At 62.3% G+C, this 18,109-nt stretch overlaps 1 protein-coding gene across 1 annotated transcript; it reads right to left on the bottom strand.

Moving 5' to 3' along the window:
• Positions 1–93: 93 nt before the first annotated feature.
• On the bottom strand, positions 94–11,809 carry RAMP3 (receptor activity modifying protein 3). The gene is made up of 3 exons (XM_060632060.3): positions 11,590–11,809; positions 4,902–5,034; positions 94–737 (listed from the first exon to the last, which is right to left on the bottom strand). Exons 1-3 carry the CDS (start codon positions 11,651–11,653, stop codon positions 482–484), a joined length of 453 nt encoding a protein of 150 aa, XP_060488043.1. The 5' UTR covers positions 11,654–11,809; the 3' UTR covers positions 94–481.
• Positions 11,810–18,109: the final 6,300 nt, after the last annotated feature.

Raw genomic sequence — 18,109 nt, 5'->3', positions numbered from 1 at the left:
CGGGGGGGGGGGGGGGGGGGGGGGGTGTCAGAGCAGGGGGTGGGGTCAGAGCAGGGGGTGGGGTCAGGGCAGGGGGTGGGGTCTCGGCAAAAGGTGGAGTCAGAGCAGAGGGTGGGGGTCAGGGCAGGGGGTGGGGTCAGGACAGGGGGTGGGTCAGCGCAGGGGTTGAGCTCAGGTTGGGAGGTGGGGTCCGAGCCAGGCTGGGGCTGAGATCAGGGCAGGGTGCCTGGGCAGGGGTCAGGAGGGCCCGGAAACCCTGGAGGCCCCAGCCCAGCGCGGGCGGAGGGCGCAGCAGCAGCCAATCGTTCCCTGCACAGCTCCGGCCTCGGTGCGCCTTCTTCCCAGGCCCAGGAGAGGACAAGCCCGGGTGAGCCACACGAGGCTCTCAGGTAGCCAGACGGGATGGGGGTGCGGGGGGCCGCCGCAGCCTCCGCCGGCTCTCCGGCCCCCCCGCCCGGCCTCCCCCCCCCTCAGGACGCCTTCACAGCAGCTGGCCAGCGCGTTTGCTGCGCCACACCACCAGGCCGGCCATGGCCACGGTCAGCAGGACAGGCACGACGATGAGCGGGATGAGGACCTCGTCTGGAGGGTCCTCCCAGTGTGCCTTGTCCACCGTGCAGTTGGAGAAGAACTGCCTGTGGATGCCAGTGATGAAGCCTTGCGCCAGGGGGTTGGGCCAGTAGCAGCCCACCACGTTGGTCTCCACCTCGGTGCAGTTGGTAAAGCTCTGGTAGTACCTGCGGAGGCAGAGCGGTGACCACCCGGCTCCCTGCGCCCCCTCCTGCCGGCCTTAACCCTGGAGGGCAGGGGAAGGGGGCACGGTCCCAGGGGGCCAGGGGGAGGAGGGCAGGGGAAGGGGGCGCGTCCCAGGGGGCCAGGGGGAGGAGGGCAGGGGAAGGGGGCACAGTCCTAGGGGGCCAGGGGGAGGAGGTGTGTCTGGACAGCAGAGACAGGAGCGCCCTCCGGGCCCTGTCGGACCTGCTGGGACCCAGGCGCCCATTCTTTACCTTCTTGCCCAGAGGCAAGGGTGAGGGGACCCTGCTCTGCCGCAAACCTTTCTGCCCCGGGGCTCAGCCCCGCTCTCCCCGAGCCTCACCACCTCCCCCAGGTGTACAGCTGTGCTCTACTTGGCCTGGCAGGATGCCCCCACGCCAGTGACGATGACCTCTGCACAAACCCCAGCATCCTCCAGCCCAACCCCGAACTTGGCATCTCAACGAAGAGCAGCCAGAGCAAGGAAGCCCCGAGGCTGAGTCCCGCCCACACCTCAGGTGGTGACCTGCTCCCCATGAGGCCGAGAGCCCCCAGAGCCTTCCCAGGTCTGCCCAGAGGACACAGGCCTGCCCCTTCTCCAAGGCAGACGCTGCACGACTGGCAGGGCCCTCATCATCTGGACACTCTCTGGGCCCCAGGGGAGGATCTCTCTGAGGCCAAGCGCCAGCCGCCTCATTTGCCAGGTCAGGAGGAGACAGCCCCCTCGGACAGGACAGGCTGGAGCCGCCTCCCCCCACAGGCCTCCCTGTCCCTCATCAGCAAACCACCCAGGGAAAGCCTCATCTGTCCAGCAGCAGGTGGGCTCTGGACGGTCCTAACAGCCGACAGGGTGCAGCCACCAGGACCCGCCTGGCCCTGGACACGAGTGGCCTCTGGAGGTGAGGCCTCGACTGCCACCCACCATCCAAGACGCTCTGGAGAGAAGGCCAGATGGACACCTGCTGGGGTGCACCCGCTCTGTCCACTGCCCGTGCTGCCCCCTGGCTGAGCCCCACACACAGGGCGGGAGCTGGAGGGCGAGCGCAGGCTGGGGTGAGGCCGGCCTGAGGCTCTGCGCCCCATCCCCTGCTTCCCCGCACTGTCCTGAGGAACGTGGCCTGGCCTGAGCCACCAACAGGAAGGAACTGCTTCCCACAAGGAGTTTCCTACACAGACGCCATCTGCCCAACGGGAACAGGAGATGGGGGCAGCAGACCCACTTGGCCAGGCCCTCCCGGCGCCCGCCCCTCCTGCCAGCACCAGGTAAGGCCTACGAGGAAGAGCCCACGCAGCCTAAAGAGAGCCGGAAGCGAAGGGGACGGCCTAAATCACGTCCAGAGCCTGGGATGTGCCCAGGACAGGTCCGCGGGAAGCCCAGGACCCCCAGACCATCCCCTGCATGTCCAGGTTCAGCGACCTGCCGCCCGGGAGGCATCTGACCTGACACCCGGCCAAGGCCTTTGCCTGGAGCAGCCCCCGTCCCTGGGTCTGCCAGGAGCCCTGTGTTCTGACTCCCTTGCCTCCCAGAAGGCCACCACCACCCTCCCCAGGCTCCAGGGGAAAGGGGAGGGGGGGGTTGCTGAGACGAGGTAGGGACACAGGCAGTGGAGCCCGACCCCACACCCCCAGAGGGCAGCTGGGAACAGTGCACCAGACAGGCTTCCTCCAGCCACATTTCTTATGTCCCTGAGCCTCAGTTTCTCCTCTATAAGTGGGGCTCCTAGGACGTACCCAGTAGGGTAGCCGAGGGGCCACACGTGCAGGTGCACGCAGAACTGAGCACAGGACCCATCTCTGTGGATCGACTCACAAGGGCCACGTGCAAAATGCCCCGCCTGCTGCCTCTCAACACTGCCAGTCGGCTGGGTACACGACGAGGGCTGCAGACAACACGGCTCCGGGCCTCCTGCCATCCCCACAGCCCCAAGCCCTGTTAACTCACCAGCCCCGGCTCAGGCTGGACACAGAACTGGGGGGGTTGTTCACAAGGAAGGAGGGGTTTGCTCCATATCTTTCGTCCTCGTGTCCCCTCGTCACCCAGGGCCTCCCCGGTCCCCCCCTGCTGCAGCTCCCAGAGCCCTCCCTCCCCCTCCCGGGGTGCAGCTGTAGCCCAGACGGCAGAGGGGTGCACACAGCCCAGAAGCCCCCCACAGATGCCCTCCCCCACCAGGCAGACGCGTTCCCTGCTTGGCTCCTTGCTGCCTATGCTTTTGCTCAGAGGCAGCAGAGAAGGGCATCTGGAAACCTCGATAGCGGCCACCCCTTGACGGGGTGGACGGGGACGCGGTGGCGGGAGTCTCCATCCTCCACGAGCTGGTTGCAGGGCAGGGACAGAGCAGTGACCTCAGACATGGAAGGCCCTGGTGCAGGCCGCCCTCCACCCCTCATGCTCGCTGCCCCTGGGACCCCCTGGCCCCTCGGTGGCTCCCCCTCTCTCTCCCACTCTGCACTCATCTGTGGGGGGAGGGGGCACAGCCACCCTTGTGCCTAAGCAAAGGTGCCCAGGAAACACGAGGTAGGAGCTCTGCCTGTCTGACGGTGTCTTCGTGAGGACAGATTGGCTGGGAAGTGTATTCTAGAATTCCGAAGCCCCGGCCCGCCATCTCCTGGTTTCCAGGGCTGCATGGGGCCTGATTCCTCACCCATGTGTCCAGCCCGCTCTTGTCTGTCTGCACACGTGGCCCTACCCCTTCGTGGCCCGCTCCTTGGTCCACGCCCTTGGTGCCCAGAGAGCCCTTGGGGTCTGTAGACCCACATCCCCACCTGGCAGTGTCCCTGAGTTCCTTCTGTGTCTCCTTGCTCTCTTTCTAGAACTCCTGCCCCCAGGGTACCAGGCCTGGTGGCTGGCCCCTGACTGCCCCCTGCTTCCTGGGAGACTTCCTCCCACATTCAGCTTCGGCACCCTGCTTCACTCCCAGTGGCTCTTTCTGTGTCTGGAGCACTTCCTCTCTTGCTTGTCACTCTGTCTTTGAGGCACTGGTATGGCCTTGGGGTACCCCTCTTGCTGTACTAGGGTCTCGGGTTCTTGTCCCACGGGAGGTTCCCAACCAGGAGGGGCCACGGCAGGTGGGCGCTCGGGCCCCGGAAAGGGTTGCCTGGAAACTTCCCGGGCTCCACTGGGCCCTCCGAGGAGACCCCCGCTCCCCTACGTGTCAGAAAAGAAGGCTCACCCAAGGGGTCACCTCCTGGGTCCAGCAGGGCACCAGCCACTCTCCCCAGGTTCCCGGCTCAGTCCCAGCAGCCCAGAGGACAAGCCTCGGTGAGGGGCTCTGGACCCCCAGAGGCTCCCCAGACGGCCCTCAGGTGCCGTGCTGCCCACTCAGGGCTCTGGAGGTCAGCCCCCCTTTTGGCGTGGGGCCGGGCTTGGCAGGTATGGGAAGTCGGCTCCCGCTGGCTCTCCGACTCCAGATGGCCCCTGGCCCTGTCCTCTGGCCCCGGGGCTGGACGTTTCCTTGACCTCCTCGTCGAGGCCTTAGCAGTGACATCTCACCCTCCCTGACCCTTCTCATGTGTCCACTCCAAGCCTGATGTCCAAGCTTCCTTCTCCAGAAGCTTCCTCAGGGCTCCCAGGACAAGAAGGAGCCTGGGATCGTGCTTTGCATCAAACATCAAGACACGCTGGCTTTTACCTCCTAGCAGACGGTCAGCGATGGGCCGGCCACCCTGCCTGCACCCTCCCACTTCAGCTTCCCGCTCTGCTGGCGGCCACCACGGTCTCGTGCTGTCTCTGCCCCATGCCTGCCGGGGGCCCCCGCCCTCCCCAGGAGCCCTGGGTCTGCTAGCTGCATCAGCCCGTATTCCTCCAAACCATCCCCCCGCTCTCCATCCCCAACGGCTGTTCTAGGGGCTTCCATGCTCTGGCAGCAAGGTCCACACCCACACCCCCTGCACGGACCGGCACAGTCGGTGTGAGGGAACTGTTCCCGAACCAAACAGAATGAAGTTTCTGCACCTGTTAGGAACGGGCAGGGGTGGACAGGGGAGGGCGGCAGGGTCAAGACCACCGCCAGGAGGGCAGGGGAGGGTGACAGGGGCAGGGCCGAGGCCGGGAGGGCAGAGGAGGGCAGGGGTGGGTACAGAAGGGTGGCACGTGCAGGGCTGCAGCCAGGAGGGCCAGGAGGCAGCAGGGGCGGCACCGGGACACTCACACAATGAATTCGGACAGGTGGCACCACTTCCAGACGTCCACTGTGTGCATCATGTCGGCGAAAGCCTGCCCGCACTGGGGTAGCTTCTCCAGCATACGCGTCTCGTTGCAGCCCCCCACTCGGGGACACCCACCTAGAGAGGGGACAGTGTGGTTCTTCCACTGCTAGGAATGGTTTGCAAGGTGACCCTGGGGCCCTCCTGTGACATCCCCCCCATACCCCGCCCTGCAGGCAGCTGGGTCTTCCTCCCTCACCTGGCCTCCCGTGTGGCCCAAGGAGGTAGAAGCCAGTGCAAAAAGGGCCCCCCATGGGTGTCACCAAGACAGGACCTCCCATGGCTGTGACCTCCCACAGGGTGGGGAGACAAGTCAAGGGAGAGCAGGGGATGCACCTCCTGGGGGTCCAGGAGGCCGAGAACAGACAGGGGTGTGATGGGGGTGGGGAGTGGGTCCCACCAATCAGAGATGGCAGAGAGGCCCCACTGCAGCTCGAGGGTCGAGAGTGCCCAGAGCATGTCCCCAGAAAGATCCGCAGGGTCTGCTGACCATCCAAGACCGTGAGGGCATCGGCAGGGGCCCTGCACATGTGAACCAGTGCCCTGGATTGCAGGAGGCCCAGGGCCAACGTGACACAGGGACTCATGTTCCAAAAGCTGAGGCCAGATCTTTGGCCGCCCCCCCCCCCAGGCTCCCCCAGGATTCCCAGCATACCCCTCCCCCCCACCTCTGCCCCCATATCCGATCCCTCCACCTCTACCTTCCCCCAGCTCATCTCCCCACCTACAGCGCCCACCTGTCTCCTTCAGGACCGGCCACCCTCCCTCCCCAGGTACCCTTCCAAGTGTCAGGCCCCCCTCATAAACTTCCATCCCATGACCCCTGCAGCGTGTGTTCTGGGGTGTGTGCATACGTGTGCACGTGTATGTGTGCACACAGCCCTGCCACCTGTGTCCGGGTATCTGTGAGTGTATGTGTACATACGTGTTTGTGTATGTGTGTGCTTGGACGGCCCTGTCGTGTGTATCCTGGCACAGGGTACTGTGTTGCAGGAGAAACCACGGGGAAGGAAACAGGAGAAAGGCCTGTTTCTGTCACCCAGAACCGGGCAGACCCACGCTCACACCCAGCATCACTGGTCACCAGCTCACCTCAGTTTCCCCATCTGTAAAGTGAGGGAAACAGGCTGTGCTGCACAAGGGGGCTGTGCTGACAGGCGTTAGTCATGTGCCCACAGAGGCTCCCGTCTTCACCATGTCATTACTGTAGGTGTTTGATAATTGCCGGCTGCTCCCTCACTCCCCTAACCACCAGCGCCTCATTGGTATTCCGAAAAGACTTTTCGAGAGAACGAATGAATGAATGAATGATCAGGTCCTGAGGGCAGCAGCGCAAAGTTATGGTCACGTGTTCTACCGAGTACTGCTCCCTCTAAGCGCAGGAAGTGCAGAAGAAATGTCTGTTACCAGGAAAGGCAGGTTCAGAACCACTCTGATTCTGCCCTGCAGGCCAGGTAGTCCCCATGGGAGGCCACAGTCCTCCTGATGTTCCCACCACACAGACCCAGAAGCCCTTGCTGGCTCAGGAGGGGCTGTGTGTCATACAGAGGGTGGGCCCGTGACCACAAGGGCAGTTCTGGGGGGACAAAGGAAGGTAAGAGTGAAGAGGCCAAGGCAATGAGAAGTTTTTCTTAAAAATTAAGTCCAAAAGGAGACAGATGAAAAGAGAAGAGAAAAAGCACTGATGGTAAAAATGATAGATTTAAACCAAACCACATCAATAGTCAGATTTAGAGTCGATGGTCTAGCCACTCCAATGAAGAAACAAAGATTGTTAAATGAGATCAATAAACAAGCCCCGACCATAGCTGTTCACAAGCATCCTACTTTAAATAAAAAGACTCAAATACATTCAAAGGAAAAGGATGGGAGAAGACATATGCTGCTACTAATCCAAAGAAAGGTGGGGTGGTTATATGAGTATTGAACAAAGTGTCTTTCAGAGCAAAGAATATCACCAGAGATAAGGAGGGCCTTTCATAATGATAAATGGTTCGATTCACCAAAAAGACACAGCAATGCTAAACATGTATGCACCTAATAACAGCATCAAAACACAGGAGGCAAAAATGGACACAACTGCAAGGGGAAAAATGAGAAATCCACAATTATAGCTGGGAATTTGAAACTCCTCTCTCAATAATTTACAGAACAAATGAATAGACCAAAAAATCAGTAAGAACAGTGGGAAAGTGCCTAGTATAGATAGGAGGCCATGAAGTCAGAAGGCACTGTGCTTAGGGGGTGGGCGTCCGTGGTTATTAGGGGTGAAAGAGAGGCAGTGTGGTTGGAAAGGTGGCTCCCAAGCCAGACTGGAGTGCAGGCCTCCCAGGGCAGTTTTCTCTTTATTTTAATGTTTATTTATTTTGAGAGAGAGAAAGAGAGAGAACACACAGGTGCAAGTGAAGGAGGGGCAGAGGGAGAGAGGGAGAATCCCAGGCAGGCTCCACGCTGTCAGCACAGAGCCTGATGCAGGGCTCGATCTCACAAACTGTGAGATCATGACCTGAGCAGAAATCACTTAACCAACTGAGCCGCCTAGACACCCCAAGTTTTCAACCCCAGTGCTCTCCCCCTGAACCCAACCTCAGAGACTTTGCATCACAGGGTCCCAGGCAAGCAGCAGCCAAGACCCAGGCTTACGTGCCTTCAAGAGGAGCCTCGCCATCTCCACAGAGTGCCCTGTCCTGTCAGGTCCCCCTCTCAGAGGCACTTAAAGACAGGGTCACCACACGGGGAAGGGCACCCACCTGCCCAGTAACACGATGGGGAGTCCAGCCCAAGCCACCTACCTGCAGAGCTGCCCCCAGGGGCGTATCACACCAGCCTGGACTTGACACCTTCATGCCAACCCCATCCTTGGTTTGCCTGAGGAACAGCATCATGCCTCCTGCCCCCATCCCCCCAGTTTAAAGACCCAAAGGAGGGGCACCTGGGTGGGCCCAGTCAGTTAATCATCTGGCTTCGACTCAGGTCATGATCTCATGGTTCGTGAGTTCGAGCCCCATGACAGGCTCTGTGCTGACAGCTCAGAGCCTGGAGCCTGCTTTAGATTCTTTGCCTCTCTCTCTCTCTCTCTCTCTCTCTCTCTCTCTCAAAAATAAATAAACATAAAAAAACAATATGCTAAATATCTCTATGTAAAAAAAAAAAAAAGGCCACAGGAAAAGTGACTTTCCCACAGCCAAGTGCAGTCAACATGAGCCAGGGTGTGCAGGGCGGGCCTCCCCCCACCCTGCCCAGCTGCACTCGCCCAGCCTTCTGGCAGGAAGGCAGCCCCGGGTCCAGGGCCACGTGGGCCAGGTGTTAGTGACTCTGGGGAGTGCAGGCCCCCAGGGGCCATGCGGCAGGGACAATGATGAAGCCAGCCTGTGTTCCTGTCTCCCATTGCCACCCTATTCCAAAGGCACCTTTCTCTGCAGCTCCCCAGTGGGCGTCCCACCGTGGGTGCTGGAAGCCCACCAGCATTCCCCACACCCGGCGCTTGGAGCCATCCCTGGGCCTGGCCTATTCCCTCATGGGATCATCTCAGCATCCCATCCGAGTCTCCCACACGGGTCCATGCTGTCACCTCCTGCCGGCCACTGCCACACCTCCCAGCAAGAGCTTGCCTGGACTGGACCCCGACACCGGGACCTGCTCCTCTGGACCCCCTTGTCCCCAAGACCTGGACCTAGAGCCCCTAAGCCTGGAGCCCCTGGACCCCCCAGCATGCCCTAACCACCTGCTATCAAACCACTAAGACCCAGCTCAGCGCTTCCTCCCTCTTGTTCTCCTCTTCCCCCTGCCCTTGGGCCCCCTTTCTTCCCTCCCTCCTCCTACTCCTTCCTGGACCAGAGTCTCCATACCCCACAGCAGCAGGAGCTTGGGCAGGGCTGGTCAGAAACGTGCGGTTAAGGACCGCAGGCGCGCTGTGCAGATGCCAGGACAGCACCACCCCTGGGCCTGTGCGAGGCGGGCACCACGGGACACCTGCCGGACCAGCCAGAAGTGTCCTGGGTGAGGGAGGGGGCGCTCTGGCATCATTTCTGGTGCACAACCTGGGCTCCCGGAGAAACCCAACAGCCCAGCCAGGGTTATAACAGAAGGTAGAGGCGCAGCCTCCTTCCAGGGAGTCGCCGGCTGCATCAGTGGCGGGCTTGGGAATGCGAATGAAACACAAAACTGTTTCCAATGGTCCATCGGGGAAACAAAGAAAAGACAGGTCTGTGCTCCTTCTGTCTCAGGGTCTCCCGGGCTCCAGGAGACGAGAAGCAGCCTAAAGGATGCGTTTCCCGGAGGAAGGCCTTTTACGCCACTTGGAAATGAAATATGGGAGCCCTCCGTGCTCCCTAGGTGCCCATAGCTTCTGGAAGGTTCTGCCCCTGCCCCTGCAGTCTGGGCAGGGCCCTCCTCATCCCAAGCCTCGGTTTCATATCTACAAAACGAGGAGTGGACTCAGGAGACCTGCAAGGCACCTCTCGGTCACCATGTCTGCACGGTCACTGTGTCACTGGGGTACCTGGGCCCAGCTGAGTCCTTACAAGTCAGAGTGACAGGAGAGGACGGGGCATGAGGACACCATGACTCTTACCACCGGCAAATATTCGGTGCTATGTTCACACCGTCTGGGGGTGCCGTGAGCCCCTGGAGCCACGGCCGCTGCCCATCTCCGCTTCCCACGGCGCGTGAGCCAGGCACTGCCGAGTGCTTTCCCCAGTCTACGCCCAAGCCCCCCTACGCAAGCACGGGGTATGGGGACTAAACCGACAGACTCCAACTGAAGGTCACAATAGTCCTTCCCAGGTTCTTCTTTCTGTATCCACACTGCACCGGGGAAAACTGAGGCGGTAAGTGCCTTACGATCTTGAGGTTAAGCAGCTGCAGAGAGGCCCTGGGATTCGCACTCGGACCAAAGAGCTCAATCGGGGACTGGGCGCAGGGGCGAGCCCCAGCCAAGTGGGCCCAGCTGGGCGTCACCACCACCACAGTAGCTGCCGTGTCTGAATGGAGTTCTGGAATTTGCCCAAGAAACCCAAATTCACCTTCCTCGCCCGGCCCTTCATGGCCAGTGCCGGATGGGCCTCCGCCGGCAAGAACCGGCCCCCCAGCTGGACCTGCTCCCTGAATGGCCAGGCTCCTACTCCATGGAGATGTCGCAGCCCTGGGACCCTCCTTCCCGATGCAGCACCATCCGGAGCTCAGCCCCACCTCTGACACACGTCATGTGACCATGAGCGGACCTCTCACCAGCCCAGCAGCCACTTCCCAAGACCCTGGCTCTGGCGGGACCAGTGCTGGGCTGGGTCTGCAGGGAGGCTGGCCTGGCCCCACCCTGGCGGGGGAGGGAGGCCCTGGACCCACCCCGGGCAGGCCCGGTGGCCCTCCAGACACGAGCCCCGTGTTGGTAACACGGATGTGTGTAGGGTCTGGGTCTGGTCCTTCGTGATCCCATGCTGAAAGCAGGTCCTGGGAATGAAGCAAGGGTTCCCTTTCCTGGAGGAGCCAAAGCTCCAGTCCAGGGGGCTCGCTTTTAGGCTTCCTGCAACCCCAAGTCAGCGTGCTCCCGATGTCCCGAAGCCGCCACACACCAGGCTCTTGCCTTCGGCCAGAAATCCACCTGACCCCAGGCTCTCACCCTGCGAGGTGAGGCGAAGCCACAGTCCCTCCACCCAGACATCTTGGGGGGGGGGGGGGGGCAGCCCAGAGACTGGGAAGCCGAGGGGCTCACCGGTCCTTTCTCACAGCTGCAGCCAGTTCCAAACCAGCAAAGCCGACGACGACTCCACACAGGCTCAACTTGGCGTCTCACAGCCAGGGCGATGCGCCAGAGAGGGCAAAGCTGATGCCCCAAAGGACCCAGGGGACAGTGGCCCCTCAGAGGGGCCCTGGGCCCCTGGCCCCGGGGTCAGGCTGCCCACCTCACCTCAGCAGCCTGCCCGGCAAACTTCTGCAAGCAAGCCCTCCCCAAAAGCACACACACCCTCTTACTTGATCTTGGATCATCTCTCTAGTAAAATTTTCCTAAGCCAGCTTTTCATTCAATCCATTCCTGATTCGTAAACAATGTATCCTCCCTGGAGCCCCATTTTCTTGCTGGAGAAGGGATCTGAGGGAAGCCTCAGAGAGCCGCCCCCTTCCCTGTCCCGCGCACACACTGAAGGGCTGTCCTCCGGGGAAGGGACGAGCCCTACGGGGTCTGGATTCCTCTCACCCACGCCCTGAGAGTGGTGTGCACGCGAAAGCCCCAGGACGGGGAGCTCACTACCCAACAGGGAAGCGGCAGCCGACCGCCTCTGCTCGCTCGGTGTCGCGACGGCAGGCCGTCCCCAGCCCTCTGGCGGCGATTCCGGGGACATCGCAGCTGCGAGGAGCCGACCGGGCAGATCCTGCAGGACCCCCCGCGCCTCCCTTCCCAGCGCCGGTCGGTCGCCTTCGGCTCCTCCGGGGAGAGCGGACAGGACCCTCCCGCGGAGGCTGGGGACGGCGCCGGAGTCTCCCCTCGCCCCTCCGGAGCCGGGCGCGCCGGGCAGGCCGGGATCCGTGCAGGGCAAAGGCGCGGCCAGGCGCGGGTGCTGGAAGTCGAAGCCCGCGGGTCCCCGTGGCCCCGGAGGGGGTCGGGGCGTCCCGGAGCCGGACCCCGCGTCCCCTTACCGCACAGCAGCTGCAGAAGCAGCGGCAGCAGAAACCGCGGGCGCCACCGCTCTCGCGTCTCCATGGCCGATGGCTGTGGCGCGCGGTCGGCTCGGTCCCGGCTGGGTGCGTGGGGGGCGCCCGGGGACGCGGTCGAGGGTGGGGCCGCCGAAAGCCCGCCCCTAGCTGCGCCCTCCCCCTCGGGGACGCGCCCACCCCCTGGGGACACTCCTTCCAGAACGCGCGCTCGCCCAGGACGCGCGCTACCCCCCTCCAGCACGCCCTCCCTCCAACAGGACTCGCCCCCTATCCCGGACGCACAGCCCCAAGACACTGCCTCGCACCCCGGGTGTGATCCCTGGCCCTCCTGTTCCGGGGGTGCTGCCCGCACGAGCGCGTGGGTTAACAAGCCGGGGGCAGGCTGGGGGCGGGGGCAGGCGGGGTGATGGGGGGCGGCCTCTGGGAGCGCGCCTGGCGGGGGAAAAGTGTAGGCAGGTGTCGGGCGGGAGTGCTGTGCTCAGAGCCTGTGAGAGGCTCTGCAGGGCTGGGGGCGCGAGGGCGGCTCCAGCCGGAGGAGCTTGCAGGCGGAGGGGCGGGAGCTCAGTGCGCTGGTGCGGGAAGGGGCCACCGGAGTGCAGCGGCTGATCCCCGAGTCCTTGTTGGCCCCAGGCCTCCAGGATCCTTTTCTGGGGGCTTCTCTGTGCCTTTGCACGCCTCTGTGGGGTGGAGAGGCATGGGGACCTGGGCAGGTGCAGCGGGCGTGCCTACACACACACACATACACACACACCTGCCACCGGTGGCTGGAAGCCTATCCTCAGTTCCTGGCCCCCCTCCTGTGACCGCTGGGAGACCTCGAAGGACAAAATGAGGGCCAGGAAAGTGGCTAACCCAGAGGACCTGACGGCAAGGAGTGTGTCATGGGCCTGGAGTGGGGGAGGGGGGCTCATCTGGTTTGGTCACCTCTGTCACGTTCAGCCCCTAGCACAGATCCTGGTCCCAGTGGACACCTAGTCATGTTGTCACAGGTCGCTGTCACTCCTGAGCACCTTGCAAGGAGGGCCCTCCTGTGCCCACAGTCCAGCCCAGGGAGCATGTACTGGTGCAGGGGCTCACAGAGCGGGGCCAGGATGCCGGGGTGCATCCCAGGTCAGGGGTACCGAACCAGTGGGCTCCTCCTCCCCAGACAAGCCTCCTCCTCTCTGAGGGCTAGGGGTGGGGAGTTATAACACCTCATGGGGTCACACCACGGTCCAGGTGGTGGTGGCAATAACAGCACTCCTGGCCCTGTGAGCAGATTGGACTTTCCTGTGTGAGGAAGCCGCTCAGTAAGGGATCGAAGCTTCCTGTGCCTTTTCTGGCAGAAGCCAGAATTATTTCGACAGAGGCTTAAAGCTAATTAAAATTGATCAGCCTTCCTGCCAGCCTGCTCCCAGAGGCAGTGGGGCAGGCAGGTACCGGAACAGCCCAGAACCTCCCATGACCCAGGCCTTCAGCTCACTCAGAGGGGCTGCGGGCTGGGCTCAGCCACGTGCCTGTCACCCCCCTCTCAAATGCCCTGCACCAACCCAGACAAAGCAAGAGGACAGTACAGGTGCCCCCCAACAGCATCCCAGGGGGCTGCGGGCTCACCAGGGCACGTTCCTCCCCAGGAGAGGATCAGCCGGACCCCAGAGACCCCCACACAGGCAGCGGGCTGCGACAGCAGGATGGGCCACGAGAAGAGGGACAGGCCTAACGGCACCCAGAAGCCTGTGCCAGACTGGGAGCTGGGGCTCAGCGTGATGGGACTGGGGCCCGGGCCAGGCAGGGCTGCAGCGGCAGAGGGTACCCGTGCCCGGGGACCCGTATGCCCCACCTTGGACTCAGACGAAGTTGCTCACCTGTCTGGAAGCGCTCCCCTCCCCCATTCTGATGTTCCATCCACCCTGCAAACTCAGGAGCTTGTGCTCCGAAGAATGTCCCTTGTCACCACTAGGGGCAGACCCTGAGAGGCAGGGCCCAGGCTTCTGACCACCGCCTCCCCCCCCCCGCCCCCCCCCTTCCCCCAGTGCTCCAGCGCCCAACACAGCAGGGGTTTGCTGGAAGGGGGCTTGTGTGAGTGAGAAAGGGTGAGGAGAGGCCCAGAGGCCCTCCCGCCTCCCTTTGACTCCTGTCCTGGCACCCTCGGGGCATGCTGACCCCCCCTGTGCTGAGCTGTTTCCCTGCTGCTGGCTCACTGCTCCTCTCCTGACCAGAGGGGTGGACCAACAGTCATGGGAGCGGCCGCCACCCTACTCGGACCCAGGCTGGCATCAGTGCCTGCTGGGACCCCTGGATCATGGCAGAAGGACATCCTGAGACCCGGAGTCTGGGACGTGAGAGATTGAAGGCTCTCCCTCTGGGCTGCCTAGAGCTGCTTCGCACGGACAAGGCGCGGCTGTGTGGGCATCGCTAGGACCAGAGCTCACCACGTTCCAGCCACGGGGGGTCGGGCTGAGTCGGTGTCTGGGCAACCTCAACGCACCCCGAGCAGGGCGGCCTCCCAGTGCAGCCCGGACCGTGGGAATGGATGCCCACTGGCTGGGTAAGCTGTATGTAAGGGTTTCCCCTTACCCAGACAGGTGGCTTGAGGTCAGTGCTGGTGACAGCGGGTGCTGGCTGACCCGGGGGCTGTCTGAGGGTGGCGCGTGTTGAGTCCACAAGCAATCAGAGGGGCCACAGCCTGGATGCCTCCAGGGACAGAAGAGAAGCCCCCACCCCACAGGACAGCCCACTCCTAGAGCCAAGCCGACATGGGATCCCTCCGAGGTCTCAGAGGCCAGCTGCAGCCCCCAAGCCTCAGGGCAGAGAGGACAGATCACGCTCAGCACTGATGCTGGTTCCCTCCCAGAGCTCACAAGCTGCGCCTCCCCCAGGGCCGTCTCCTCGCCACAGAGAGGATCTGCCCCCCCCCCGGGCCAGCTTATCCCCAGGCCTAGACCCCGCTTCTCTCCTCCTGCCCGTGCACAGAGACACTCGGAGTTGTTTCTGCCGAGCCGCCGGACCACCCTGACCCCCCCACCGCCCACTTGCTGGGACACCCTCCACCTTGGATACTCCTGCCTGCCTGGTGCCTCTCCTCTCCTGTCCCTGCGTGGGCACCACGGCCCCGTCCAGGGCCGTCAGTGGGCATCTGAGCAGGAGCACCGCTCTCGTTCTTGCCTGCCTCAGCTCCAGAAGGTGCATCCCTGCAGCGCAGCCAGCCCTCCCCGGTCCCTCCCCAGTCCCCTGTTACTCCTGCCCTCTAGGAGGACAATGCCACGCTTGGGTGAGTTTCATGCCTCCCCAGTTGCCCACGGCTCAGCCCGCACACCCTTGAGAACAGATCCAATCAGCTCTTAGAGGGACCCACCCCGAGCTCCCAAAACTCCCTCTGGAAACGACTTGCTCACTCCTCCTTCGAGAGGCTTGAACTAATCTCATCCACATCCTGGTGTCCACTTCTCTGTTAGACGCCCCCCCAGGCCCGGCCCCCTCCCCACATGGTGTCCAGATCAGCAGCTCTGCTCCAGGTTTTAGAGCCAAGGGGGGGGGGGGGGGGGGGGAGACGTACATCCAGCCAAGCTCCATTGTCCTCTAAGCACAAGACCCTCACAGTTTCCATCTGAACCTGGAGAAAAGAACCACCCTGCCTCCTTCCTGGATTACAGGTGAGGACGAAGGCCAAGGGAGCCCCTCCATGATGAGACACATGGGCACAGGGGAGTGGAGGGGGAGGAGAGGGGGGAGGAGGAGAAGGGGGGGAGAGGAGAAGGGGGAGGGAGAAGGAGGGGGAAGAGGAGGAGGGGGAGGGGGAGGAGGAGAGGGGAGGAGGGGAGGAGGAGGAAGCATGTGGGGGTGGGGGGATGGAGAGGGCTGGCACAGCCTCCAGCCGCTGTCCTGGCTGGTGGCCCCATGGGTCCCCTGCAGCCCTGTGGCCCTGCACAGGTGACTTCCCCATCAGAGAATCGAGGCCATCAGATCCACCGTCCTCCCTCAGGCCTGCAGGCACTCCCTGAGCATCCCGTCCCTCTCCTTACCCCTCCCTCCACCATAGGCCACCAGAGGGAAGGTGAGCATGTGGTCTCTTCAGGGAGGGGTCTTTCCAGGCCCTGGACCCCGAGCCAGGTCCTCTGGGAAAGAGACAGGCACAGGCAAGCCTGAGCCCCCTGGGTGGGCCAGGTGCCTGCCCCGGGGCAGGGGCCACAGGCCCTGTGGAGGCAGTCAAGCCCTGGAGGGTGACCCCGGGTGGTCGTGCTCCCCTGTGCGCAGCCCAGCAGCCCAACACGGCACAGGCTGGGAAGGGGGCGATCCCATGCCCCAGGGGAGGGGCGGGGCCACTGCGGGGTCCTACGGGGGCTGCTGTCCATCTGCGGGACCCCAGGGAGGAGGCAGCCGCCCCACATCCTCTCACAGCCACCCCACGTGGCTGTGACTGTGAACGCGGGACGGGGCGCTCATCTGGTGGGGTGGGTGCCCCAGTGCAGTCCTGCTCCCACCCGGCTCGGCTCACGTCGCGCTCTCCCCAACTCCTGAGCCAGTCCCGGTGGCTCCTCTTGCTTAGGCCGGCCCGGACTGACACGCTAGTACCACGATATTTACTCCGTAATTTTTCTTACTTTTACACAGGTTTTGAAAAATTTGTTTGACCCCAACGGGACCTCTTCTCCAAGGGGAGGGCTGTGACCGGTGCCATCCGAGAACCGTCCCGGTGTGTGAGGGTCTCGCGTGTGCACCAGTGTGGGAGGGCCCGGGGTTGGCGGACCCCCCACGGTTCCGGAAGGTTCCCCCCCCCCTCCCCCGCAAAGCCCGGGCCTGAGAGGTCACAGTAGCCCGCAGGTGCATGGGGGCTTGGCGCCCTCTGCCGGCGGACTGTGGCCACTGCACCTCCATCGTCCTCAGTGAGGGAGCCCCCACAGCCCAGGGCTAGGGAGGGGGGACCCTCAGCCACTTCCCAGCTGCCCCAGGACCCAGGGGTCTGGGTCTCATCAGCAGCAGCAGCAGCAGCAGCAGCAGCACAGGGCCCCCGCCTCGCCACCTTTGCGCTCCAGTGGCAGTGAGCACATCCACGCTGTGTGCGGCCACCACCACCGTCCATGCCTGGACCTTTTCCATCCACACGGAGGCTCTGTCCCCATTAGACACCAACCCCATGTCTTCTCTGTCTCTGTGGACTGGACCCCTCTCCGGACCCCACGGAAGTGGACCCCTCCAGCGCGTGTCCTTCTGTGTCTGGCTCCTTCCACTTGGCGTCAAATTCTCCAGTGTCAGAGCGTCCTTTCCTGTCAAGGCTGACGATGCTCACACATTCGTGCACACACACACACTCTCTCTCTCTCTCTCTCTCTCTCTCTCTCTCTCTCTCTCTCCACATTGCCTTCACCCCTTGTTTTTCTGTGCACACGGCTTCCTCCCCTGTCAAGGCTGACGGTGCTCTGCTGTCCGGATGTACATGTGATGTGTGTGTGTAGGGGTATGATGTATATATGGTGCATGTACGTGTGATGTACATGTGATGCTGTGCTATACAGATGGACCACATTCTATTTGTTCACCATCACCCACTTTCTCTTTAAGTGAACGAAGCAATTTTACTTTCATTTGATTTCAATTTTGTAAAATCCACCCGACAATGTTTTGAGGAGAATACTCCACAGTATTATTCCCGGTCATTTCTGGATCTGGAGGGATTTGGAGTGATTTTTTTTTCTTTTTTCAACGTTTTTTTTTTTTTTTTTTTTTTTTTTTTTGGGACAGAGAGAGACAGAGCATGAACGGGGGAGGGACAGAGAGAGAGGGAGACACAGAATCGGAAACAGGCTCCAGGCTCCGAGCCATCAGCCCAGAGCCTGACGCGGGGCTCGAACTCACGGACCGCGAGATCGTGACCTGGCTGAAGTCGGACGCTTAACCGACTGCGCCACCCAGGCGCCCCTGGAGTGATTTTTAATGTATGTTCCTTTCAGTTCATTCTCTCATTTTCCTGCAGGGCCACAAATGGCATTTACAGGGCTGTTTTGTGTCGTGTGTTGTGAGTGTGTGTTGTGAGTGTGTGTGTGCCTGAGAGGGCATGTGGTGCTCTTGCCCCTGTGCTGTGTGAACCATCAGCCTGTGCAGTCACATGGACCCTCGCTCCGGCCGTCTCCTGGGACTGACAAGGGAACAGCCCCACACACTGCTGGATGCCCTGCCCCTGCTGAGAACCCACCACCCCTCTTCAGGGGCACCTGGGGCCGGGGCGCAGCTGTCCAGCCACAAATGGTGTCCTTGTGGCTGTGGTCCTTGGCCAGCTGGTGACGGAGCTCTCCTGAGGCCACGGCCGGAGGAGGGGGAGGCAGGAGCGTGTGCGGAGTCTGGGTCATTCGCTCGTGCATGTGCCTGTACCTTCCAGGTTTGCTCAAGCCCGAGTATGTGAGTGTGTGTGTGTGTGTGTGTGTGTGCATATGTGTGTGTCTGATATATTGTGTATATGCATGTGTGTACGTGCACATGTGTGCTTGTCTGTTGTGCACATGTGTGTGAGTGTGTCTATGTGCACATG

This window comes from Panthera onca, chromosome A2, assembly GCF_046562875.1.
Source record: "Panthera onca isolate mPanOnc1 chromosome A2, mPanOnc1 haplotype 2, whole genome shotgun sequence".
NCBI classification, from domain to species: Eukaryota; Metazoa; Chordata; class Mammalia; order Carnivora; family Felidae; genus Panthera; species Panthera onca.
Note: the sequence above shows the minus strand (reverse complement) of the source record. Positions and strands in the feature narration are given on the sequence as shown.